The sequence below is a fragment of the Convolutriloba macropyga genome, chromosome 8 (assembly GCF_964194025.1).
Source record: "Convolutriloba macropyga chromosome 8, txConMacr16.3, whole genome shotgun sequence".
Taxonomy (NCBI): domain Eukaryota; kingdom Metazoa; phylum Xenacoelomorpha; order Acoela; family Convolutidae; genus Convolutriloba; species Convolutriloba macropyga.
The window spans coordinates 10,168,916-10,196,634 of NC_134475.1; the positions used below are offsets into that span (position 1 = coordinate 10,168,916).

The 27,719-nt window shown below is 36.9% G+C and overlaps 3 protein-coding genes across 4 annotated transcripts in view; 2 read left to right on the top strand and 1 right to left on the bottom strand.

Annotated features, from left to right (window-relative positions):
* Window positions 1-27,719, bottom strand: part of LOC142344443 (uncharacterized) — a 233,979-nt gene that overhangs the window by 95,292 nt on the left and 110,968 nt on the right. The gene's annotated exons all lie outside the window — the stretch shown is intronic.
* LOC142344441 (eukaryotic translation initiation factor 3 subunit L-like) lies at window positions 49-25,363 on the top strand. Its single transcript, XM_075396090.1, has 8 exons — window positions 49-328; window positions 4,457-4,542; window positions 7,701-7,927; window positions 11,697-12,010; window positions 12,751-12,904; window positions 18,025-18,191; window positions 22,878-23,023; window positions 24,916-25,363. Exons 1-8 carry the CDS (start codon window positions 55-57, stop codon window positions 25,270-25,272), a joined length of 1,725 nt encoding a protein of 574 aa, XP_075252205.1. The 5' UTR covers window positions 49-54; the 3' UTR covers window positions 25,273-25,363.
* On the top strand, window positions 26,348-27,709 carry LOC142343919 (malectin-B-like). The gene has a single exon (XM_075395317.1). It carries the CDS (start codon window positions 26,378-26,380, stop codon window positions 27,281-27,283), a length of 906 nt encoding a protein of 301 aa, XP_075251432.1. The 5' UTR covers window positions 26,348-26,377; the 3' UTR covers window positions 27,284-27,709.

A 27,719-nucleotide genomic window follows, 5' to 3' on the forward strand; every position in this document is an offset into this window, starting at 1 on the left:
AAAATGAAAGCAGTAATATCTAAGAAATTTGAGACATTTTTCAGGTTGTTCTTGATGTTTTCCGAAGAGTACAGCAGTCATTCAGGAGCCAATGGCCCTTACCATATGGATGATGCTGCTCCTCCAGTCAATAGATATGAATCGAAAGGTCACCGTGATAGAGGTGACAGAGGAAATCGAGATAGAGGTGAAAGGGGAGATCGTGACGGTGGCAATGTGTATCAAGCCTCCACTCAAATTCCAGAACCCGTAAAGAACTTCCTCTTGGTGTTCCAGCACGCGCTAAGAGAGCACAATGTCAATCAAATTCAAAATATTTATGAAACAGGTACGTAAGTTTGAGTCCGCAATTAAGCTCTGCGAATTGCTGAGAAAAAACAAAAATGTGTGAGAAAATGAGCGTCTGTGGCTTTTTAATTGCTCTCAAACTAATTTTATAGCAGTTATACTAGTGCTGCTGTTCTTTTGCAGTTTTTTGCACCCCTGGCTTTTCGTCTGATAAAATTTTTTGTCGGCCATTTGACTTTTCGTCCTCACCCCACTCTCCGCCAACTCTCGCCTCTAAAATAGTAGCGTCCTTAAGCCGCAGCTGGCTACTACCGAAAGAAACCACTTGCCGGTCATTTGAGAGCAATTTGCCCGTCGTTAGTTGGTTGTTTCTACATCTACATCAAATTGTGAATTGTTTTCCGGGAGAGTACTTGAAAGACCTGGGTGTTAACCAGGGATTTGGAAAAATTAATTGGAATTGCAATAATTGCCAATTAATTGATTGCAATAATTGATTGGTCACCCTAATTTTATTGCAATAATTGATTGGAAATACACAATTAAGTGCCCAATAATTGGAAAAAATTAAAAATTCTCCCACTTCGGAAACCTGAAACTTGACGAAAAGTTCCCAGATTAAGATTTTCTGTCGCAGATCGTATGTAGTTCGTCTTAGAAAGTTTCCAGTTGAAGTATAGAATGATGCAGATAATGTAACTATTTGCGTTACTTTTCGTAAATCAAGGCTAAATTGTGTTAAAAATTATTGATCGATGGTGAAATTTAATTGATCAATGATTGCAATTATTGCAATATTTGATTTTTGGTTTTGCCAATTAATTTAATTGATTGTTCCTCTTTTTGTCTAGCGAAATAATTGCAATTAATTTTTCCAAAATCCCTGGTGTTAGCTTGGATCAGACACGTTGATGAAAAATTGAAGAAAGCTGCAAGAACTCTGTAGATTTTCCTGCCTATTGTAACTTACGCGTCACCGTGCCTTCACTTAACCAAGCAATCTGTATGCATTCCAAAAAGAGTCCTAAAATGGGTGCTAAATGATTACTCATCCTCATATTGAAATTGCTAGTTACATCCATATATAAAAGGGCAATGGTCTACAAGCTCGAATTGCCGAAAATCAGAATGGAAAAATAACGTACCGAATTCTGCTTTCGAACATGCAGAGTTGTGAATTATCTACCCTCATGTGTATTTTCTTCTAGCCTCTAGGACTTAAGAAACGAATTTCAACTCAATTTTTTTAACGTCTAAATACAACAAAGATAACTCGTGCATGTGGGTGTGTGCCTGCAACTACCAAACGTGCCGGGACTCTTGGAGCCTATTGGGAGAGATACCTTCAAGAGGAAAGCTTCAGAACTGAAGAAGGAATAACATGTGATAACGGAGGAGCAAGTGAAGAGTGCTATCAAAGCCATGATCAACTCGAAAGCCATTGCTCTCGACGGCATAAGTACCCTCCACCTGAAACATTTCAGGCCCAAGATCAGAAGCTACCTGGCTTGTTTGATTAGTATGTCCTTGAGCACTGGAAGGATCCCCGCTATCTGGAAGACTTCGATGATCATTCCTCTCCAGAAACCGGCCTCCGAACCCAGCAGTTATAGGCCGGTCAGCATCATCTCTCCGATTGCAAGACTTGCAGAGAAAATAGTACAAGAACAAATCGTGGAGAATGCAGAACTTCCAGGCGAGCAGCACGGATTTAGAAAGGGATATTCGACATCAACAGCCTTAACTTCAATCACAGAAAAAAATCATCATCGGTTTTAACCAAAAAACGCCGCCTAAAAACAATCGCAACAGCACCAGACCTTAAAAGGGCGTTCGACGCAGTTGACATCACCCAGCTCCTGAAAATAATACTTGACTCAGACCTCAGAAACAGTATCAAGAGATGGCTAACAAGTTATCTTCGAGGAAGTGAGCAACGCACGGAGTTTCATGGATTTTTATCCAAAGCAGCCAAGCTCCGCACAGGTGTGCCACAGGGAAGCGTTATCTCCCCGATCCTTTTCTCCTGGTACATCGCTGACTTCCCGAAGCCGCCAAAAGACGTGATGCTAATTATGTACGCCGACGACATCACGATTGTAAGCCAAGACACCAACATCGAGACAGCAGAAAAAAGAATCAACGAATACCTGGAAACAATCGAGCCCTACCTAAAAGAGAAGCAACTGATCATCTCTATCGACAAATGCCACAACATGCTGTTCAGCACATGGAAAAAAGAATGGAAACGCAAGCTGAACATCTCCTTAAACAACATCCCAATCGAGACGAAAGACAAGTTGAAGCTGCTCGGAGTTACTCTGGACCACGCCCTTACATTCCATGAACATATCAAAGACGACAACGACAAATGCATCAAATCCAACAACGCAATTAAATCAATAACCCATCCGAATCAAGCGATGAAGAAGAAAGAAGCTCTCACAGTATACAAAGCCATCACCCGATCAAATATTAATTATGCTTGTGGAGTCTGGACCCCAAATGTCGCAAACAGCCATTGGCAGAAACTAGAAGCTAGACAAAACGACGCTTTACGGTGTGCAACCGGATGTCTGCGAATGACTGGAATTGACCATCTCAGAAACGAGACACAATGCATCCCCATTAAGGACCATTAGGATGCTCGCAACCCAGTATGCTCGCTCTGTCAAGAACCATCTGCGCCCATGTCACGACGTCGTATTCAATAGTCCAGATCCTCCCCGAAATATGCAAAGGAGTCTGAAGCGGTACTACGTCTCCGAATGCGACCAACTGCAGTTAGACAGCGATACAACAAGTCTCAAGGAGATACACACCGGATACGTCAAACAAGCAATCAATAACTTCCAGCCAAACAAAGTCCTAAACGACCCCCCTCCCCTCGATTCACTCTAAGTAGATAGAAAAGAGCAAAAGCTGGACCGGAAAGAGCAAGTCCGCCTAGCCCAACTGAGAAGCGGATTATGTAGCAGCTTGAACGACTACCGGCACCGCATTGGAATCGCAGACTCCCCCCTATGTAGGAAATGCCAAAACGAAGCCGAATCAGTGAACCACTATCTGTCCTGCAACTACGCAGAAAGCGCCGAGCTGCTTTGGAAAGACCCTGAAAAAGCCGCTGCGTTAACCCGATCCCTCTGAGGGCCTTCACAACAACAACAGAGATACCTTCAGCTTGCTGAAAATCTTCAAAAAAAATTCTTTGCACCTGATATGCCCGTTAAATTATTTTGAAGTTGCCTTGAAAAATTATCAAATTGTTGGCTTGAATTTTCATTTATCTGCTGTTTAAAAAAAACAAAAAAATACTGAAAAGTTGCTAAAATTCGTGAAGCTTCCCTTCAAAACTAATTGTGTGCGCCGGTTGCCCCTAAGTCAAAGAGCGCGATAATTATCGAAAATTATATTTTTCAAAAATTCGAAATTTTCTGTCAGTTGGCATTCCAATACTTGTACCCCATCAGGCAGCAAAAAATTTTGCCTTCCAATGCCCTTTCTGTACTCAATTGAGAGTGTGCGACATTTTGATCAAAAACTTTGAAAGTAATCTTTTCCCCTTCGTGCCGTAATATGGTTTAACGATATGGCTGGTTTTACTGTTGTGTTGCTTTTGGTGATTCTCTATTTGTTTCCCTCTTTTCTACGTGTTTACGTCTTTCCCTCGCTTTATACACTATTGGTCATCCTGATCTTCCGGTCGTTTATTTTTCCCACCCCCTTCCTTAAGTGATCACGTAGAGGGAAACTTAGAGTGGTCACGTAGAGACTCGTTCATTTACATGCTCTCGAAGGTTGTACTGAGATTTCGATTATACCATTGACGACTGCAATAGTCTTCAATCTGGATAAAACTAGCGTGCCCTAATATTGAAAAAAATGTTATGGTGTTTCTGGGTGCGGTTTCAGTATACCAGTATCAAATATAATAATTTTGACATCACTTTTTAAAGTTTAAAGTAAGCTTTTGACTGTTGCAGTTTTATTGCAAGGGTGCAAAATCACAATCTAGGAAAGTTTGTAAAAGGCCTCTAAGTTTCTAAGTGGAAAAGTTTAAATTTACTCCCCCAAACTATAATTCTCCCCATTATCAATTGACACGCCTCCACAGATTGTCAAGGTAACAAAGTAAGCCAAAGTAATTTCAGGTTAATTCTTGATTTAGGATTTGATCGTTTGACTGAGCAACATTTCAAAAGTCGCCCATGGCCAGCAGTAGATGATGTGCAAGATCTTGTTGGCAATGACCAGGTGAGTATCTTCGGTCTGAAAAAAAACATTATCTCGCCTAGGCTGCTTAAAAATTCCAATTATCACAGATAAGATGGTAAATAGGTATAGCAAGTTGATAACGAGAAATTATATTAATATTATTAATAGCCGCCCTCATCTTCTCAGCCGGCTATTATTGCGCTCGTATTTTTTTTTTTACTTCGTCAAACTTTTTTTCGCTTTACCATTTTGCCGCTTTTTCGACATTTTGCGTGAAATCTTTTTGACTTCTCTAGGCTAGTATCTCTCTTCTCTCATTCTGCTAAAAGTGAATTTGAACATCAGTTGCTAAGCAAAGCAATTCAAAATGAACAGAGTCGGTATAAAAAATTGAAGTCAGAAATAGAAACGGGATAAACCCATAAAGCCCAATTTTAGATGCCCGCTATTTGAACGTCGTTCCTATAAGTCTTAGTTACCACCTCTAATGCTTATTGGTGTTGATAGTAGCCCCTGTAGTCTCTCTCTCTAAGAAACAGAAGTATGTTCAACTACGAAATGCCATCAAAATAAATCGGACTTAAAAAATATTTTTGTACAAAACTCTTTTTTTTTTCAATATATTCTATTCGTTCAATCCCAATCATGCTTATTGGAATCAACGGCGGCTATTTTCCGGCAATCGCCGGGTATGTTTAATTATAAAAACTTGTTCTCGTTGACCTTACCGTGAGTGACTTATAATTAGAGAAATTTTGTGTGCCTCATTTCTGCACGCCTGTCGCTTTTTTTTGGAAGCCTCGATTTTTAAAGCCTTGCATCATTTAACACCGCTTTTACGTAACCGTTTTAATATTTCGCTTCGATTCTAAAATGGTCTCGATGAGAGTAATCAAGTCTTTTTACGCAAAATTTTGAGGGGCCTTTTTCTTCTAGTAGATTTTTTCGACTTCACTTCTCGAGAGACGTGTTCAAACTTCTTGATTATTGCCTGATCTATACTGAACAGCAAAAATAATTAAGCACCCCCTAGTTCTACGAAGTACGATTTTCAATTTTTTAGGCAATATTGCTCCAACATAAAATCAAATTCCGAGTTCTGTGAAATTTCCTCTTGTGTCCTCTCGTGTTCTATGAAATTCAGATATAACGCAACGTTCACTTACCAGAAATGCCAATGTAAATTTGACGAACCGCATTAAAGTTTCACAGTAAACAGAAAGTTGTCACAAGATCGCAATTTACTCACATCTTTTCTCTCTAATATTCAACACATGTGCAAACTTGGCAATAGTTGAACAATCCTGGAACATTTCAGATCCTGTGACAACTTTCTTTGAACTGTGACACATGGATGGAGCTCATCAACTTTACATAGGGATTTTGGCGATTAAACGTTGTTTTATCGGAATTTCATAGGATAGAGGACTAGTGTAGGGGATGAATGGTGTAAAAATTGTTTCCAAAATTTGATTTTAAGTTGGAGTAACATTTCTTCATTCATTGCCTAAAACTATGGGATGCTAACCTACTCTGCCGTTCAGTATAAATTGCGCTTTCAAAAATTAGTCTGTTGCTGAAACTGAAACAAAGGTGTTGCTGAAACTGAAACAAAGGTAGTAGAGGAATTTGGAAGGGACCTGATATATGAGTGGTTAATGCGTGCGTGCAACGTGCAAATCCCGGGTTTGGACCCCTGCCTAGTCAGGTTTTATTTAGGTTAAAACCCCCTGTGGATTAAATTGCCCCGCCTGTCGTTCGGGAACAATTTTTCCGACTCGGTTTATTTTTCACAATTGTCCTTCCTTACTAATTCCTTATGTGTGCTATTTATATATATTGGTGCTTTCCTCTCCACTTGTTAGTTATTTTTGTGACTGGGCCATCTTTACACTGTCTGGAGGGGAACAGCTTGAAGTGCATCATCCGGCTAAGTGCTACTCATCATCCCTTATGTTCCGACCTGCATCCATCGTTGCCGGATGTTGTACACGGTCCTTTTTTTGTATATTGTCCACCAATAGTTTAGGTATTAAAATTAGGGTCAAGTGCGTCAAAGGTGAAAGGTATTAGCTGAAATTTTCACATAGACATTTCGCCCCAATTTTAACCCTCTCGGTTAATTGCTCTAATTTTTTGAGAGACGAGAAAGCACTTAAATGCAATTGGAATTATAGTTATCAGCGTAGAAATAGAAAAACAAACAGTTGTTCATTGTCCAATTGCAATTCTAACTCAGTACGATATCAGCAAATTTTGAATTCATTCTGTCTTTCAAAGACAGTGAAATATTGGTAGTTGAAGGCCACGATTTTATGCAAAAATAGTCGTCAAAATTTTAAATCTTGGAATTAGGAGAACGAAAAGTTTAATCCTCAGCTATCCTACCTGTGACAAAATCTTTCTAGCAATGCGCGCCGCCATCAGAACCAAATCTTATTCAAAATTTTCAGCGTCTAAAGCTGCAATGCAATTCATTACAGGAGCCCTCAAGCCGACACTTTGATATTTTTAACAAAAATTTTTGAAATTTGTCATATGAAAAGTTAAACAAGAACACATTGTTATCTCTGCCGATCCTTACATGATAACAGCTCTTTAGAACTGAGACTTCTGTCTTGTCGACGGCATACCTTTGCTCCAGAAGTATTTATTAATTAATTGAGTTAAAAAATTGGCTATATCTAGAAGCAAAACCAGGTTAACTGAAAAAAAATTGATGAGATGCGTGATAACTTAGTCTAAGTGCTCTAAAGCAATAATTGTCTTCTGGTCAGCTAGTAATTATGCTGCCCCTGTTGGTCTTTTAATGCGATTTTCTCTGTGATCATTTTTTTCGTTCGATCTTTTGACTTAGAACAAGATATGATGAGGCTCGAGGGCATGTAAATTAAGTATACGTTTTATCGAAGCTGAAATTAGCTACTACCAAAACGACGTCCCTTCTAGCCCCTCGAGTCGTTTGAGGACGATTCGCCCGGCGTAGTTACTACTTTTAGTCAATTATTTTCAAATTAGGAATCACTATGCACAATTGAGTTTTAATTATATCGAACAATTCACTATATGTACGAGATCATTTAACCGAAATAATGTAAAGAGGTAGAGGTATCGAAAAACAAATCACATCTTTTAAAACTTGGGGACTTGAGGTAAAAAAGGAGTTGTGAAGTATTAGGAGAAGGTCTTGTGTTCAGATCTTTCTGATGCTGTACAAGGAGCTGTACTACCGCCACATTTATGCCTCAGTAACCAATGGTCCCACTACCACCCAGAGGTTCGACTCCTACTACAACTACTGTGCCCTGTTCAACCTAATTCTGCAACCAGAAGATGAGCCCATAAGATTGGAACTGCCAAACTTGTGGCTCTGGGATATCATAGATGAGTTCATTTACCAGTTCCAGACTTTTGCCCAATTTAGGTAACAATTTCATCACTGCGTACAGTACTATTCATGTGAGCAATGCAAGACCTGAAAGATCTTTTTAATAGCCGCACAGCGATAGCTGGGGCTATTATTGGCCTTCTCTTGGTTTTTTAATAGCCGCACAGCGATAGCTGGGGCTATTATTGGCCTTCTCTTGGTTTTTTTACAATTCAAAGAATTTGAATTGTATTGGGGCGCTGTCTTTTTTTACGACTCGAAGATCGAAGAGGAGTATTGGTTTTCTCTCGGTCTTTTTTTTACAGGAAGTAGATTTGTTCACGCGGCATTTTGACCTAAAAGCAAAAGTGAGAAAAGCTGTCTTGGTGAACAGATTTTCGCTAAGCGAGAGAAGTTTTTTGATCATGCGCTTCGTTTAGTGAATGACTTTTTGACTTTGAAAAGTAGTTTTTGACTGAATGGCGCATATAGATAACCGTTTTTTGGACTAAGTGGCCCAATTTTTTTGCTTTTAATTTGGTTTCTTATAGAAATAAAGTTTATTCGATACTATACTGAAATGTCAACCTCGGAAATTGATTCCACAGTGTTTTGCAGAGCCTGAAAATGCGTTTCAAGTTAAAAATTGGCACATATTTCTTGATTTTTTAGTAAATTCTTGGCTTTTTTCTATTAATTTCTTCATTTTTGGATCTTTTAACCGTCTTTTTGTCAAAAATCAGTTAATATGGCAACTTCTCTTTGATAGTTCTTGTACTCAACGCCTCTGTCTACCTCGATGTAATTTTGTTTTATAAAATTTACATATGCTAATCCGATTTTGGTAGTTTTTTTCCGATTTTCGTCAGTTTTTTGTTTATATTTTGGTTAATAGCCGCCCTCATCTTCTCAGCCGGCTATTATAGCGCTCCTATTTTTTTTTTACTTCGTCGAATAAAAAAATGTTTCGCTTTACCTCATTTTGCCGCCTTTTCAACATTTTGCGTGAAATCTTTTTGACTTCTCTAGGCTAGTTTCTCTCTTCTCTCATTCTGCTAAAAGTGATTTTGAACATCAGTTGCTCAGCAAAGCAATTCAAAATGAACAGTCAGTATAAAAAATTGAAGTCAGAAATAGAAACGGGATAAACCCATGAAGCCCAATTTTAGATGCCCGCTATTTGAACGTCGGTCCTATAAGTATTAGTTACCTCTCTCTAATGCTGATTGTTCTTGATAGTAGCCCCTGTAGCCTCTCTCTAAGAAACAGAAGTATGTTCAACTACGAAATGCCATCAAAATAAATTGGACTTAAAAAAATGTTTTTGTACGAAAATCTTTTTTTTTCAATATCTTCTGTTATTTCAATCCCAGTCATGCTTATTGGAATCAACGGCGGCTATTTTCCGGCAATCTGCCGGGTATGTTTGTAATTGCTAGAAATAGTCTTATTGTGCAACATGAGGGACTTTAATTTCGTTTCAATAAAAATTCAATCATTTTTTGGCGTTAGGTTTTTGAAAAACAGTTAAAACTTCATAAATGCAGTCTTAAAAGTTTTTTTGACCATTTTTTTTGCAAAATGTTTCGATTTTCGTATTTATGATTTCTGCTTTTTCTTTGAATAGTTCTTTGTATCGGATGATTAGTTATCTTTTATATGTCTTGAATGCTGAACAATGAAATGTAATCGTTTTTCTTGAATTTTTTATTGATTTTTAACTTTCAGAAATCAAGAATGTGTTTTTGTTACGGTGTTCCTTACATTGTGCCCATATTCTTCACATTCTAGTCAATATCATTCTATCTTTGTCCTGGCATTGACATTTATTTTCGGTATATTGATTTTTTCAGTTGTTAAAAATGATTGATTTCAGCTTTTTCTTACATTTTCGTCATTTCTTTGGTTTGCGTTTGATTTCATTCAACATAAGGCAAAACTGAGAGTTTGATAGCAAGCCTTTTCCACGATTTCCACTTAAGACTATTTACTGCAACTTTCTTTCGGCCTTGGTATTAATTTAAACGGATTTTTGCCTTTGAATATTCTTCTGCTGCTTATGTCTTTTCTATTATCAATTTAAGTAGTATTCAATCATATTGTCTAGCATATGTACAACAAGGAACAAGTGTGTTGTTATTTGTCTTAATTGAAGTGATTAGAAGTGTAATTTTAGGTGTTTTCTGATTCTTAAATTTGAGCTTTCTGTTTTGAAAAGATTCAACTTAGTTTCTAAGATTATTATCTGCCGTTTGCTTTCGCGATCTTTTTCAGATTAGAATTATGAATTATTTGAGAGCAATTGATAACCTTGTCTGTTTTTTCAGTCTCACTTTTTTGACCTCTTTAATTATTTTGGTTTTAACGTTACCAAACGTTTTCAATGATATAAAATTTTGCTGCATTTTGTTTCTCTTGGTGACAGGGGTTTAAGTTTCACCATTTTTAGAGCAGACCTGGAGAGGTAGTGAGTTGATGGTTTAATACAAAAGGTAGTGGCTTCTGCTGCAATTACGGTTTTGTTAGTAAAGTTTTGACGCTTCGAGTCGCTTCCGGAATTCTTCCGGCTATGTTTTTTTTAAGATCTGTTCACACATTTTCATGATTTTTGAAGTCAAATTGGAGTAGTGATTTTGGTCACGCCGAAACAGGAAGCGGAGCGAAAAAGCGAGCGGTTTTGCAGCGTGAAATTTTTTCGCTCTAATTTTAAAGCAGGGTGAGAAAACGGTGTTTGAACAAAAATTCGCTTTCTCGCTAGTGGTTGTTTGTTCACATGATTTTTTCTGTTTTTTCAATTTTTTGGATCGGATTTTTTTTCTAAATGGTTTTTCCAATCGATTCATAGTCCTTTCTAGGTCTAGTTTTCTGTATAGTCAATGGAAATTCTTTGAATTGTACGTCAGGACTTGTCCTGCTATGTTTTTTCATTTCGTCATGATTTTTGTTACTACCATATGACGTCACAGCCACTTTTTGTTGATTCGTTCATGCAATTTCAACTGAATTGCATGTGTGACTTCATTTTTCGCTCTTAGTGGAACGAGGTTTTTGTTCATGCGAGTGATTAAATTTTTGGTCACACTTGACTTACCTCACTCTCAAAAATGACTTCCTCAATTTGAAATTGACTTTTATTTACTTTAATTCAAAGAGATAAGGTCAAATGGGTGTTTGTGTCACTCTAAATAAAGGTTATTTGAGATCAGCTAATAGAGGCAGCAATAACTTATACAGATTTTTAATCAAAATATAACAGATCAGCCTTCAATGAAAAGACGATTTTTTTTGGTCTGTCTTTTTTACTGTTTTTTAGACTGCCGATCTACGAATCTATTGCGGCTATTTTCTGGCAATCTGCCAGCTATGTTATGTAATTTTTGATATACTGCTGAAAATGCTGGCATAAAAACTATGAAAAGTTATGAGAGCTAAACCTGATAAGCTACAAAATTGTTTGGATCATTTCCGTTTATGCTCCCCCATTACGTTATGCATCGTATTACAAAACATTTCGTATTACAAAATGGATAAATGGATACGTAATTAATGGATGAATCGTATTTTCCTGTGCTCAATTTTGATTAATACAAAATATGGAGTGCCCCATTTTAGATTTAAAATATTGGGATTTTCACATTATAGTCCACAACGTAGTGGGAGTCTAAGGTATACCCCCATTACCTAATAGGAGGCTATAGTTTTCTGGCGGTTGGGGCTATGATGGGCAATACCAAAGATATGTATACTGCTGAAACGAGCTGAAACCAGCGACACGTGAAGGTTGACAGCTGTCTGGGTCTGTATATATGTTAATCATTTGGTTTAGAACTCGTATGAGCAATAAATCGAAGGACGATCTGGCGAAATTAGAGAAACACCAGGGCGTGTGGAACATCCACTCCGTGTTAAACGTAATGTATTCTTTGATTGCCAAGAGTCGAATCAATGAACAGCTCAGTGCGTACAATTCGGGCGAGCCACAGGATAAGATAGACGAAATTGCGGGTACATTCGGTGGTCATCCGCTGTACAAGTTCCTCGGTTTCTTTGCTCTGGTTGGCTTGTGTAGATTGCAGTGTTTGATTGGGGACTATTACTTGGCAGTGACAGTGTTAGACAACATTCAGCTACACAGGAAAGGTAAATTCACATAACCATCATATCTATTTTGTTGTTAATTGCTCTCGAATAAATGCTGCCCCCTTTTGTTGTTCCAGGCTAATTTGTCCGACGTGGGTTGGTAATATCAGGGTGAAACATAGGTTTCCTTGTCATCGGGGTCGAAATTGAAGTTTTGATCAAAATTATAATGAAGATTTCTGGCTGTGATTCTATGGACCTAACTGCGAGGGCGGAGATTTGTGTTTCCTGTTATAGCTGTTTTTATCACTAAAGCAATGTAAACATGAAGTGGGTTTTTGTAGTAATGGTATGAGCCCGTGCTATTAATTTATTGAGAATTATTAATTGCTTTCAAGCGATTATTGTAAACGTGTTGGTCTTTATGCAAAATTTTTGCTGGACTGTTTTGATTTTTCGAGTGACTTTTACACCCTTGACGTTTTTGTTTATCGTGATCTAAATTTCTCTCTCATTCAGTGCCAGCAGCTGAGCTCAAGTGGCGGCAGTTAACTACTAAAAGTCAAATGAAAAGTGCGGCGAAGTTGTTGTAATTTTTTTACTTCAATTTTTTTAGTGGTTATAGTGGTATATATAATAACCTCAACCCTCCACCCCCACCACCCTTCAAATGACGTGATTTTAGTTACCCCCCCCCCCTCCGACTGAAGCAGGCTGCAATAGATTCGAGATCCCACTAGTCGTTCGTTAGTTGTTCGGTCAATTCTTCGTACGTTAGTGGGTTATATTTTGTGTTATAGGCATGTCCTGGTCCCCAGTGCCCAGCTGTCAAATCACAATGTATTATTATGTGGGCTTTGCCTATCTCATGATGAGGAGATACAGTGATGCAATCAAATGCTTCACAGACATACTCCTCTACATACAGAGAACTAAAAACGTCTTTCATGTTAGGTGAGCATGTTTAGCAGTGCTTGTGATGACGTGTGAAGTACGACACAATTATTGGCTGTGTGAGATACGTGGGCCATTTTCAAACTCTAGGTTTTTTTTCGGAAATGTAAATTTAATCAAATTATGATTAAACACGTGGAGACGGTTAAATAATTAAACACTCACTAGAAATAATTTAACGGTAATTGTTTTCTTCCAACTCAAAGTTGTGGTAACCAAATTTAACTTCTAAGAAAAATCGTTTTTTTATTTTTGTATCAAGAAGGTTCATAGAAATAGATGCCAAGGAGTTTTAATTGCTCTCAAACGAAGTTTGTAGCAATTATGTTAGTCCTGTTGGTATTTTTTTAATAGCCGCGAAGCGATAGCTGAGGCTATTATTGGCCTTCTCTTGGTTTTTTTTTATTTATTTCGGCGTCATGATTTTTGTTACGACCATATGACGTCACAACCACTTCAAATCTGCTTTTTATTCAATCTTGCAATTTCAACTGATTTGCGTGCGTGGCGTCATTTTTCACTCTTAGTGGAGCGGATTTTTTTGGTTCATTTGCGTGATTAAATTTTTGGTCACACTTGACTCACCTAACTCTTAAAAATGACTTCCTCACTCTAAAATTGACTTTTCTTTGCTTTAATTCAAAGAGATAAGGTCAAATGAGTGCTTGTCACTCTAATTGAAGGTTATTTAAGACCAGCAAATAGAAACAGCAATAAACTGTATAGATTTTTAATCAAAATTTAACATCTCAGCGTTTAATGAAAAGAATGTTTCTTTTTTTTTGGGTCTGTCTTTTTACCGTCTTTTTGAAACTATAGATCTATGAAGCTATTGCGGCTATTTTCAGGCAATTTGCCAGCTATGTTTATGCGATTTCTCTCTTGACCGATTTTTCGTGACCCATTTGAATTTTCGTCCTTAAAAACTTGATAAACAGGTAGCGCCCAGCGAGCATTAAGTTTCATTAGACTCCCTTAGCCGCTTTTAGTAGTCCTTCCAGTGGTTAGTGTGATGAAGTTTCCGGGAAGGCCGTAGTTTTAGGTTAAAAGGTCATTTTTAGGAGTTTTGGAACCAAAAATGTTGCAATTTTTTGTGTTTTATTGTCATTTTTCGATTTTTTGTTGGACCAGTCTAAAATTGAGGCTAAATAAAGTTGATAAAGATCATTTGCAAGACATAAATACTTTTTATGACTTTTTTAAAGAACTATATGTTTTGGTCATCCAAACAAAAACAGGCAAGTTTATTTTAATTTTCACAATTTTTAAAATTTTTTGAAAATTTTTGTCATTTTTTTAGTTTTTTAGCCTTAGGTGTCAAGGAAGATCCTCTAAGGTTTGATAATAGCTCCTGCACGGTTTCTAGTGGTAATGGAATGGTTTTCAACATTTTAACATCACGAATTTTAGCATTTTTTGTGACCAAACTTGCAATTTTTCTCGCATTATCATTTCAGACCCAGGAACCAGAAAACCGCCTCAAGGGTTTGATAATAAGTTACTGAAAAATTTTTATTGGTCATGGAATAGTTTTTAACTCTTTGATTAAACTTGCAATTTCAAGTTTTTTTGAATATTTTTTGTCATTTTCAGGTTTCTACAGACTCAAGAGCGAAGAAACCTCCTCTAGGGTTTGATAAAAGGTTACTGCATAGTTTCTAGATGTAATGGAATGTTTTTCAAGATTTTAATGTCATGAATTTAAGCAATTTTTTTTGAACTGCCATTTTTTCAAGTTTTTCGGATTTTTCCGGCACCAGGGGCCATGGACCTCGTACGAGCTTTGATCATAAGCTGCTGCATTTTTTCTGGATTTAATGGAATGGTTATCATTATTTTAATGACTCGAGTTTTAGCTTTTTTTAAAATAAAATTTAAATTTTCAATTTTTCGAAAAATTATGTTCCAAGTTTATCGACCTTAATGAACCTGTGAAACTATTTAACGCTTGAAATAAGGATACTGGATAGTCTCTTGAGACAATGAAATGGTTCTGAAGATATTAATTTCCTGAATTTTAGCAGGATTTTAAAATTTGCATTTTTAAAAAAAGTTTTAAATATTTTTGTCCTTTTCTGAATTTAACGATCATTACTGGCCAACGATATTTTTGAAGTCTTGCAGATGGGTTGCATGACAGAACCTCAGAGACAAAAAAAATGGTTTTTTAACATTTTTTTAAATGCGAAATATGGAAACTTTTTAGTTTTGGCGGTTTCACGTATTTTTCTATATGATTTAATTACTAACATGACTGGAAAAAAGTTGCAGAGACGAATCTCATCATGAAAGAAATTTCTAGATCGCTCTCTCTCTCTCTCTCTCTCTCTCTGTTGGTTGGGCTTTTTTTTCCATTTCCTTTTCGTTCACGTTTTGTCTCGCACACTATCTCTCTCTTTCCGTATTTCTTTTGTCCATTCCGGCTGCTGTTTTGTGGCGTGATGTCATCATCAATTACCCTAAGCTCACGCACCTTCAACTAAGTTGAAGCCAACTTCACTAAACTGTGACTGGCTCCTGACAATGTCAACCGCTCGCCGGTTGTTTGAGAGCAATTCGCCCGACGTTATCCGGTCATGGTTGCATATTTCTAGTGAAGCTGTTAGTATCAGCGAAACAATTGCTATTCTAAAATTGACATCTATTGGTTTTTGTGCGCAGTTATGAAAGTGCTGATTCTTTATCAGTCATTTCATTGTTTTTTGCGGGCTATGCGTGGCGTTTCAAGTTGGAAAATTGTATCTGACAGATTTGATTTTCATTTGAGTAAATTTTCTGTCTCAAAATTGGGTTTTGTCAAAATTGGGTAACATTAATTCGGTGTCAGTGACGTAATTTCAGATGACTGTTGTACCATGTGTTATATTAGACAAATATATACAAGCTGCTATATTCAGCTACTGTATTTGTTTAGTTATTATCTTCTTGTTATTATTTAACTATGTTGCTACTTTTCCTGAATGTTTTGGTTATCATTCAAACATTTTTCAAAATGGGGGAATAAAAAATTAGCAGCAATTTGAATAAGGGGAACACTTTGAAGAGGGGGAAATTGTAGTAAATTTGGTAAGGTTAAATGGAGTTGTGTTTGCCATGAATAATTCTTTGCAGTTTCAAACCTAAAAGTTAACGAATTAAAGTATTTGATGAAAAATTAAACAAAAATCAGTTTGATTTTTTTCTCAAAGTTTTGTTGAAAATTTTTAATCCGTCTTTGTTTGCTGCTGATTCAAAACTATTTTATGAACCAATGTTGTTCTTGCTTTTCTGTATTGAACAGATATGTTGGAAAATAGAAGATTTCAGTCAATTGAGAGCTCTCAAAATATCAGTCAACTTAAAAATTTAAAACTAAAAGCCAAAAAATTTTTGTTCTGATTTCTCGTGTTGTTTTTGCAAACACTTCTTTCCAAAATTGTTTTACTCCTTTACAATTCTTTTCCAAAATCGGTTTTAAATGAATATCAAATCAACCAAATTAATTACTGAAAGTTATAGATGGAAATCTTATTTTTTTATTTGTATTGCCTATATTGTCAAAGCAGATGGTGTGACCTAACCTCCTCTAGTATAAACTATACAGAAGTTGAGAGTTGAAGTTTTTGGGGATCTCCATGGTGCAGAACTTGAAACAAAAGTTTATAATTTTGAAAATTACCAGAAAGTTATTTTTCAATTGCCTTTTTTTTATAAATTGCTCTTCGAAATTGTTTTCCACACTGTGGGCGTTACTTGAAATTGAAAAATGAAATAGTGTATTGATTGTGAAATACCTTTTATATAACTGGGGAGTTTCTTTTGAAAGATGAAAACAGTATTTCTTTTCTTATTGAGTTCTGTTAAAAATTATTTAAGTTTCTGTTTCTTTAATAAATACTCCGAAGAGTAGAAGGGCTAAAACGTAGAATTTTTTGTAACCAATATTTCACATGCTACGACAAGATAGGAGCTTTATAAGAGATAATCGCTTAAATGAGAGCCTTTAAGGACACACTCTGACGTGCCTTTACCTTAGACACAAGTGGAAGCAGAGTGCAAAAAGTGTCAGAAATCCTAGAAAGTGAGAAAACAACTTATTAGCTACAAATTGCCGTTCTAAACTTTTTCAAAACCAGGAGTGTGTTTATCAAATCTAGCTGTTAGCACATTTGCGAGATTTTAGTTAACGAATCGGCTCATCATGCTCATGAAACGTGACTAAATTTTGTGGAAAGACCTCAAAATAGTTTATTTCAAATTTTAGTTTCATTTTTGCGATTGCCAATGTAATTGGCTAAAGAAAGGCAAACCGTGTATTGTAGAGAAAGAAGCAAGACTTAAGTGAACGGGGGCGAACCTGGAGTATAATTCAGTTGAGAAAAAAGTTTAAAAACTGCGCTTTTTTGGTTGTACGTATGGGTGTGCGTTTGTGTGTACTGTGTGTGGTATTTGTGTCTAAAAGAGAAAGTAAAAAATTAAGTTGATAGAGTTGTTTGCTTTAAATGTCAGAGACAAATAGGGGCAGAGTTGAAAACCATGAAATCATAAAAATTAGAAAAATTATTTAATTTTTTTTGCAAATTGCGGCTTCTATTTTTCCAAAACCAAAATTACGGTTTTAAAGTCTTGCTGGTTACACATCTGCTAGATATAATAAAATCAATTGTTTCATTATGCTCATAAACCATAAAATTGACAAAGTTCAAAAAGTTGTTTCAAAGTTCTGTCATTTCAATTACCGTTACAATTGCCTCATAAAATCCACACCGTTAGAAAAAACAAGGAAGACCTAAATGAACGGTGACAAACCTTGAGTAAAGATCAGTTGCCGAAGAGAAAATTTTAAAATCTTTTGTGTTGGGGTTTGTGTTTGTGTTTGATGGGTGCGGTGTGTTTGTGTGTAGTGTTTTTCTGTGCTTGTGTCCTAAAATTGTACTACACTTATCTTTCTAGAATGTGCTGAAGAGTTTCCGTTTTTGTCTGCCAAAAAATACCGTATTTTTAGTTCAAACGGTACAAGTAATTTTACTCCTATGCATATAAGCTGCTTTTGGATACTTCCAACGGTTTCTCTGTGTTTGCTTGGTATTTTGATCTTGTAAAAATGAATAGAACTCTTGTTTGAAAATGTAGTCTTTCAGGTCCTACCAGCAAGACATGATAGGGAAGCAGACTGACCAGATGTACTATCTGCTCCAGATCTGCCTCACTCTCCACCCACAGTCCATAGATGAGAGTGTCACCCGGGCACTCAATGAGAAACTAGGCAGTGGAGAGCGCATTCAGCGATTGCAACGAGGAGGAACGGGTTAGTTTGAAACATTTAGAATCTTGAAATTTGCTTGACCGTTGGCGTTCTACGGGTTTTTTCGTCCTTGATATTTTAAGTCTTTCCCGATATAAATTCTCATTTGCCATTCAAACCAGCTGAACTCAAGTAGTTGAAGCAGGCTACAATAAAAATCAGACTGCGCTTCTGGCTCGAGAGCAATTCAGACAACATTATTTGGTTTAATAATAGCTGAGCGGAGATGTGGTTTTCTACGACTCGAAGAACAGTAATCGTGATCTCGGGTTTTTAAATCTGGTAAGTGTCAGGAAAACACAATGTAAAATTATGCCGGATGTACAAACAAGTGTTTAGGTCCAAACAGAGCAAAAGAGGGTGATTTGTTTACCTGCCGTATTTTTGAAAGAGCGAGAAAAGAGGTGTAAAAAAGTTTCACCAGGCGAGCAATTTTTATTTTTGACTTATCTATGCTAGTTTGTTTCTTCGCTCCTTCAGCTCAAAGTAATGTTTTGCAGCCATCGATCAGCAGAGTAATCTAAAATGAACCGAGTCAATGTCGAAAAAAAGCCCAGTTTTAGATGCCCGGCGTTTGAACTTTGTTCTAGTCTCAACTAACAGTTCTAATAGTTTTTTTGCTACTAATCCCCGTTTCTTCAGATTAAGAAAAAGATGTATGCCAATTACGAAATCCTATCAAAATGCCCTGTTTTGAAATTTTATCGAAAACAATCATGTTTTTGTCTTCATTCTAATCGGCGTCAAGGGAATAAATATCGGCTATTTTCTGGATCGATCTGCCTTGGTATCTTTCTTATGAAATTTTTGTCTAAGCAGAAGGATGAAATTATGTCCGTTTTTGCACGGCTTTTTGGCTATTCTCTATTTGTTCCCTGCGCGTTTCATATACTGTTCCCTGTTCATTTGTTAGTTTTAAACTATTCAATAGTAATTAATATTTTAATTGCTCTCGAACGAAATTTGAAGCAATTTTGTAAACGTTTTGTAAACTTTTATGCAAATTTTTTGCTTGACTGTTTTTGCGCCTTTGTTGTAGAATACTCTTTGACTTCTTGTTCATTTTTGAGTGTTATAAACTGCTCTCATTCCGAAATAAAATTTTGCTAATATAAAAGTGATTGTGAGCGAAAGATTTAAAGCCATTGTAGCTTAGTCGTTAAGATGTCAGACGGAGGTCCGGAGTTCGAAACCCCCGTGGAGTCATTTTTTTCCACCCATAAATTATTTCAAAGCTACGCCCGCTATAATAAATTGGCCCTCCTGTCGTTCTAGGGCAATTCATCAGACGTTAGTCAGTTCATATTTGTTACTATAAAGAGACACGTGGATGTGTTTCTAATTTTATTGCGGTTTTGGTTTTTCGCTATTCAATTTTTCTTTGTAGAGATAAGGCACTAATTTATCAAAAATGTTAACATTTGGTGTCTCTGGGGTGCGGAGAGTTTGTTAGAAACTTGACAGATTTCAGTTTTTGAGTAGAAGTCTTGAGGTAATTCATTTACTAAATGAAAACTTTGAAATAGTTTGCTTAGAATTTTCAGTCCAACTTCTTTGAGAAGTGTTCAGAAAGATAAATTTTGATTTAATAATTGACTTGTCCTCCGTTTTGGTTAAAGGTAAATTGTCAGTCGATTGAAATAATTATTTTATAGTGGCATTGTGAGAAATTGTCTGGGGTGAGTCAAACTTTTTTGTCGGCTTTTTTACTTGTGATGTCGAGCTTACTTCAAATGAGCTTTTATTCGCTCAATCATGTAGGTTTTTAAGGTTTTTACTCAGTTGTTGATGTGACGTTTTTTCATATTTATTGGAGCGTACTTTTGTTCATTTTGAGAATTTTTTTGTCAGTGGGTACTTTCACTCTCAAAATGACTTTTACTGTCTCTACAATAATTTGCTAGCTTTATTGGGATTGTGTTGAGGTCAAATAAGATTATCTCACTCAGACTGAAGCTTAATTGCGGGTAGATTTGGAGCACATCAGTCTAATTCAAATTAATACATCACAAGAACTTGTAAATAAACAGTTCTTTTAATAGCATTTTTGTTCCGACCCTTCTTGAGGGGGGAGGAACTATATACTCAAATGTTTTTTTGTTTATGACCGATCGATATATTCATCGTAGACCGATCGATATATTCATCATAGAGTTGCGAGTGCTGTCATTAAAAAGCCCGACCAGCGTAGAATATCGAATTAAATCATTTTGATGAATTTCGTTTTCTAAAGCGAGTTATCGTGGTTTAAATTTTTGTGAATATAGACCGATTTGCGTTATTCACATTTTCCGGAATTGTTGTCTAAAATTTCATCAATTTTGATAAAATATGCAAAAATTGTAAACAATAGTACTGTTCATTTTATTTTAAAGACAAAAAGTACTGTGACTATTTTGATTTAGTTTTTTGGCTAAAATTTTGGCCAAATATTTCGAAATTCGGCCTTTCATCGAAAATTGTCCAAAATAAGCTTCTTCAGTCCACTTTGATTAAAATTGTAGGAATTCACATCCAAAATCAACTGTAAACTACGAAGGGAGCTAGTCCTACTTCACTTCCATTGAGAGTAGTCTGGAATTAAAATTTTGCCTATTGCTAACTTTACTCTATGATTATCAAAAACAGCAATTATTTTTAGTCTTTTAACTAACAAATTATCTAGATCTAAATCATTCGAAACAATTGAGTGTTGCTAATGAACGAACAGCAGTAGCAAGGACGATTTTGGTCAAATTTGGAGTGTGAAAATCCAAAAAAAAAATCTGATTGTAATCAGTCGTTCTTTTTAAAAGTTTGATCTTTTTTATGTTAATTAAAGAACAGAACAATTCAAATCAACGCTTACTGTTGATAGGTCCAATTGGCTTCCTAAGCAGTTTCAAATTAATATTTCTAGTTTCTTTACTCGAAAGATTATGATCGTTTTGACTTTTAAAATTTTTAACATTTTTTAATAAAGATTGGCTTATTGAACATTGCCAGTATTGTTCTTTTAATTGGCTCAACTTGTAGTTTAGTGTTGGCAAAGAAAGAATGCTTCTTCCTCTTCTTTCTACTGAATTAAAACTTAATATTCTTTGGAGTTTTACGCGTTAAATTATGGATTTCTGGCTTTGATACTACTAGATTTCACATTTTTTTTATTTTGTAGGCATTGGCCCACTTTTCACGTTTTTCGTTTTGTCACATTAGCACATTATTGACAGTTCACATATTACTTCATTGGCGTTCAAAATAGGGCACAATTGGACTTATAAACGTCTTTAAAGACATAGATTATGGTTTTAACGGCTTCGACACCCCTTTCTCGAAGAATTTAATTGAGTTTTTTTACATTTGTCTTCAACTGTCGTTTTTACTTTGTATTTTTAGTCATATGAAATTTCCTGGTTAATGACAGGTCTCATTTGCTGTTTATGGAGGAATAAATGAGCCTATTCTCTTGTTTGAGTAGATAGCTGATGGCTTTCAAGACTTTGAAAACAATTGTTTTCAAAAATTAAATTCTTTTTACTTCGCTTTTTTGTTCTTCTTTGTCCATTTGTTACCTAGTCTCGTTAATTACAGGTCACATGACATTATTGTTGCCGAGGAAAGATGCAAGTTTGCAAAATCTAATGTTTTTAATGAATTCGTTTTGAATTTACTGGCTTCGACTGTTTTTTTCTAAAAAAGTAAACTAATTTTTTGTCTATATTTGACGTTCTTTTTGCACGAATAATTGAACCTATTTAAGTATTTCTTTTTGCAGCTAATGGCTTTCATGACTTTGAAAATAATTGTTTTCGAAAAATACAAAAGTATTACTTAATTTTGTCCGTTTTTCTCTTTTTTTGTCTACTTATTACCTGTTCTCATTAAAGAGAGGTCGCATACCACGATATTGGCGTTCGAGGAAGACTCAATTGAACATATTTTGAGGGGGAAAATATGGTTTTACGGCTTCGACAGCGTTTTCCCGCAAGTTTTTTAATTTATTTTTCGGTTATCGCAATTTGTTCTTTTTGTAACCGCATAAAAAATTGAATGACAGGTCTTAATGCCCTCCTATAGATGCGTATGTGACCATAGACATGTTGGATGTTTTCATTTGCTATCTAGTGTTTTTCATTACTTTGAAATTATCTGTTTTTAATAATATAAGCCAATTTTTTTTAAACCTTGTAAAGTTATTTTGTTTAGTTTCAGTTTTATCTGACGCTATTTTGACCTTGTTGTTTTTAGAACTAAGTTATTTGCGTTGGAGGCGATCTTTTTGTTCATACACATTTTTTTCTTTTTAAAATTTTTTTGTGGGTTTCTATCTGTTACTCATTTGATACACATTTATGCCAAAAATGCGGATGAGCGGGGTCGGAATTTTATGCCCGAACGCACATTACCGAACCTCTTTTTTCTATTGATGTTATTTGACTATGGATCTACATAGCTAGCGCAACACTTTCTGGCAATCTGCCAGCTGTTGTTTTTATTAAGATGAAAACCAGTGTTGTGTTCCATAATATCACCTACAATGAGGAGAACAGATAGCTGATAAAACAGTTTCATTCTGCATTTTCTCACTGATTTCAGTAATCCAGTGAATATATGACCGCTGTTCAGATTTTGATTGTCGTGTGTTGAGATTTTTCAATTGAGAAAAGGTTCCGTTGTCATTAAAAAATAGCTTCTGATGTAATGTTATAGGTGGTCAGAATGCAGATGAGGACTTTATGGGTGAAATGGAGCAGCTGTTCTTGTTTGCCTGTCCCAAATTCATCTCTCCTTCCGTGTCTGACAACTTCACAGAGAAGAGGGACACATACAAAGACATGCTCAATCTGCAAACAAGGGTTAATGACAACATTTCATGCGCATATCGGGTTTCGACGTGAATGAAGTCACTGAGAAAATGAAGTCACTGAGAAAATCTGATATTAATCAAGAAACGCGAAGTGTTTTGAGATGTAAGTAAGAATTTCGAAGTGACTTAGCAGAGTTACGTAACCTTGCTTAAAACACGCACGTTTTAAAATGACAAAAGTCAGCGCCAGAATTTAAAATTGCAGAAGTTCCTAGATACATAGCCAGAAGTTGACTTCCATGAACTTTCGTCATTAAAACGTGCAAGTTACGTAATTAAAGCAAGGATAGGTGACTCTGCAGAAGCTACTTCGAAATTCTTGCTCAGCATCTCGAACCGCTACGCCGTTCCCGATAAACTCAAGAAGTTCTGTGACCTCAAGGACAGTCACATACTTGAACCGTGCACTTAGCAAATTTTTTCAAATCTGCTACCGTATAGAGTAAAATCATTCTATTATTGGACGCTGTAGAATTAGTAGTGAGAAAGAGGGTCTACCCCACATAAAAAGGATTCCTCCCGCCCGTCCTTAATCTGTGAGGTAAACCCCCCTTCTCGCTACTGATATGGGGGATCTTTTCCGTTTGTGCCCCCCAGCTTAATGGGTGCATATTATTTGCACCCCCAGACTCACGTGCCATATTTTTACATAATGAATTACCAGGTAATGACACGTGCTCTGATATTATTGTTATTGCACCTAGAGTTGATTAACTGTATTCAGTAAAAACATAGTTTGTTTCATAATCTGAGCCGGATCATTTCCGTTCCTGCCCCCCCCCCCCCCCATAATGTGCTATCAGAAACGGAAAAGATCCGCAGAGCCATGCTGAGTAAAACTAGTTGAAACCTTCTTCGAGACTGTTTACCTGTCCCCCCATTCGATCTGAGACAATCCTGGCCAGTGCGACTATCTGCTCTTTAGTAGTAGCAAGAGGCACCACTTCGTTCTTCACCTATAACAAATTGTAACTCTAAACAAGCACGTGTAAGTTTTAAAATGCCAGATAATTGGCTGTAACAGGTTTTACCGGTCTTTTCCGTTTGTGCCCCCCCACAGCCTAGTGGATGCATATCATTTGCACCCCCAGACTCACGTGCCATATTTTTACATAATGAATTACCAGGTAATGACACGTGCTCTGTAACTTGGGGGGGGGGGGGGGGGTAACGTATGGGGGGCACAAACGGAAAAGATCCGATATGTCATTGTGAAACTTGCACGTGCGTGTTTCAACTCTTATTTCATCGCTAAGACTAGTAAATTGACATCGAAATTCACCTTTAGACCGGTAATTGAGAAATTTTACCATTATTTCCAGTCTTTCTGTTTTTAAAGGTTTGGTGGACTACATTACTTAAAAAGAACCTAAATTCTCTCTTTATCAATTTTTAAGCAGAAGTCTTGGAGCTGGATTGTTGAGTCCCAGGTTTTCTACCATGCTGTTTTCTCAAGTGACAACACAGTAGGACAACAAAAAGCTATCCATTTTTGTAACCATGCATTTGGAAGGAACGGGAACGCTGGAACTGTTTTCCTTCTCCCTGTGAACACAATTTTGGTTTCCAGAATTTTGTATAATGTGAATCATAACACAACAATGGTATAAAAGTGTCGGGTTTCCCATTATAGCCACCTTCCCGAAAAATTATGAAATTATAACCCCCTGTATGGTACTGTAATATTTACCCTGATTGATGGCGGGGGACTATATGTTATCTGACCACTGGGGATAATGGTGGTAAAGACCCACATTGTCGTCAAATTTGGTGGGTCTTAATCAATCTCTCGGGGAGGGGGGATCTATCGGGGGGTAGTCTAGAAACAATTATTGTTGATTTTTATCATGAGTAAACAAGACCATTTTATGTATTGTACAGGTCTTCATGGACGAAGTGAGAGAACAGTCAAAGATTGCTGTGATCAGAAGCTTCCTCAAATTGTACAGTAGCATATCGATCCAGAAGCTGGCAGGTTTCATGAGCATCTCTGAGAATGAACTGAGAACGTACCTGATGACGTTCAAGCACAAAATGAAGAATCTTGTGTGGAGTGGGGGGTCTTCAAGTTTGGACGGACAGTTCAAGATAGCCTCGGACATTGACTTCTATGTCGATGGTGACATGATCCATATTGCAGATACAAAAGTGGCTGCTAAATACGGAGAGTACTTCATCACCCAAATCCAAAAGTGCGACGAAATCAAAAAGAGACTCAAGTCTATGTCCGTTCAATAGTAAATGCTCCTCGTTTAATAAGGTGCTAGGACAATAGATCGAAATAAGGTAGATAGAGAGCCAAAATTGCGACAGCAGATTCAAAATAAAATTATTAAATTTTTAATTGGTCAATCAGATTTGACCACTCACAAATCCAACGGCGTATAAAGCTGTGGGTCGTAATGATTTGTTCTGTCGGAATAGATTTGTACCGCGGGCCGCTGAAACATCGCCATAACTTGTAAATCTTGGTCGAATTTGTTAATAGCAGGTTTAAGCGTGCAAATATCGCGTAATTACAGCCAAAAATAATAATGTAATTTTTGATCAACTGACCAAATTTTATAGTTTTCGATCTATTGTCCGTTCACCGTTTAATGTACCAAAACAATAGTTCTTGCAATAGTCTCTCCTTGACTCCTTCAGTTTTCAATTGTAATGCTTGAGCTAAAGTAATAGTGATAATAACGGGATGTTTCCTCGGACTGTTTTGTTGTATTTACAATTGGGAATTGGAGTCGCTATGATCACTTTGATGTTGTTTTGGCTAATAATTAAAATTGCTCGATAGCCTCTTTCCTGGCCAAAAGAGATTGGACATTAATGGCGGGCAGTTTTCTTAGGTGAGATTGCCCTGGGCTGCTCAGAGGAGCTTTCAAAGAGGGTTTAGAGAACTCTGTCGGGAACAATGTGTCGGTGTAAAATCAATAGGTACTTGATCCTGTTCTTGAGCAATTGCGAATTTTTCGCTGGGATGACGAGATTGATATCAAAGCGTAAGAATAACTAATTTCCTCGATAAATGGAACCGTATGAGTTAAATATGAGCATAAATAGCTTATACATTGAGGTGAAAGAGGCCATTCTCCACGATTAGCTTAATTTAACAAATGGGCACAATGGTTTCAACATTAGTCGTCAGAAAAGAGGGGGTTTGTCGCGCCGTTTTAGACACATTTCTCCCAAAACCCCACGTCCACCGAGATTCGAATCTCGGTGTTAGCGGATGTTCTGGTAGAAATGTGTCAAAAAGTGTGCGACAGAGCGCGTCTTTTCGCATTAGTGCGTACATCAACCAATACAGTGGCTAAAAAGTGATTGATGCGCTTTTCAGGTGTGCTTTATGACTATAGCCACTATTAGTAACAACAGAAGCAGAAGCATGCAGTCCAAGTCTGTGGCGGTGCACGTGATCAACTGCCTGTGCACTGTTTTGCTGACGTCATACCCCATCTCCTTAGCCTTCTTGCTGCTCCTCTCTCTTGTTACGTCATCACAGGCATTGGAAGTCATGTGGGCTGTAAACTGCGGAGGACATCATCACATTGACGAGAATGGAATCCAGTACCTAGAGGACCCACTACGCACGGGCATCGCGTCTGACTATGGCAAAGCTCTGTCTATACAGAGGGTGTCGAGGCACGACGCTATTTTGTATCAAACTGAGAGATATCATACCAATTCGTTCTCTTATGAAGTTAATCTGCCAGATGGTGACTTTGTGCTGGTTATGAAGTTTGCTGAAGTTTATTTCACGTCTTCTCGACAGAAAGTCTTCAATATTATGCTCAATGACCAGCACGTAGTTGTTCGGGACCTAGACATATTCGATAAAGTTGGGCTAGGTCGGGCCCATGATGAGATTATACCCTTTACAATTAGAAATGGCAAATTGGTTGTTATCAACGAGGCGTCCACGTTTAACAACGTGCTCAGAGTGACCTTTGTCAAGACACATTACGACAACCCGAAAATCAACGCTCTATATATCATTCGTGGACGCGCTGATGATGTTCCGAAGCTGCCGCCATTGTTCTCGGATGACATGCAACAGCAGCAGGCCAGACGCAAAGTTGACCCCTTCGATGATTCTGATCTGGCAGCGGACAAACAGAAGACCAAGTTTAATAAGAGATCAGGCGCACTGGTTGAGGATCCATATGCTGACCAGGATGCCAATTTCTTCTGGCCCATTTTCTGCTCTGTGGTTGCATTTATCCCAATTCTGATTTGTCTGTGTAAAATGTAACAAAGTGCTGCCGATAGTTGCCGTGTAACAATGGAATTGGGAACAACTTGAAACTGTGATAAAATATTTAATACTGAGATCTGACAATGATATTAAGGTTTCGTCGAATTGGCGTGCTTATAGCTATACAATCTGTTTATATGTTGTTTCATTTCGTATTCTGTATAAAGTTGTTCTAGTATTTGTTTCCTTCGGCTGCTGATAATGCTACTGTATTAATGGGACTGTTATTCGCGACATCAGTCGTTGTTGTGCGTTATATATAGACCATTATTTGGCTTTGATCTTGGTGTTCATTTTTTGCATTGGATTAACCTAAATTTTTCTCGGCCATTACTTCAAGCTGCATTTGCCAATTTACTATTATATTCGTTTTTGCTCCCTACAATTTAGGCAATAAAATGTAAAAAAAAATTATGTACTGCACGTTTTTTAT

Coding starts and splice junctions, on each gene's coding strand:
- LOC142343919 (XM_075395317.1), top strand. CDS start 26,378: ATGACTATAGCCACTATTAGTAACAACAGAAGCAGAAGCATGCAGTCC.
- LOC142344441 (XM_075396090.1), top strand. CDS start 55: ATGTTTTCCGAAGAGTACAGCAGTCATTCAGGAGCCAATGGCCCTTAC. Junction 12,905..18,024: donor AAAAACGTCTTTCATGTTAG/GTGAGCATGTTT, acceptor GTAGTCTTTCAG/GTCCTACCAGCAAGACATGA. Junction 18,192..22,877: donor ATTGCAACGAGGAGGAACGG/GTTAGTTTGAAA, acceptor GTAATGTTATAG/GTGGTCAGAATGCAGATGAG.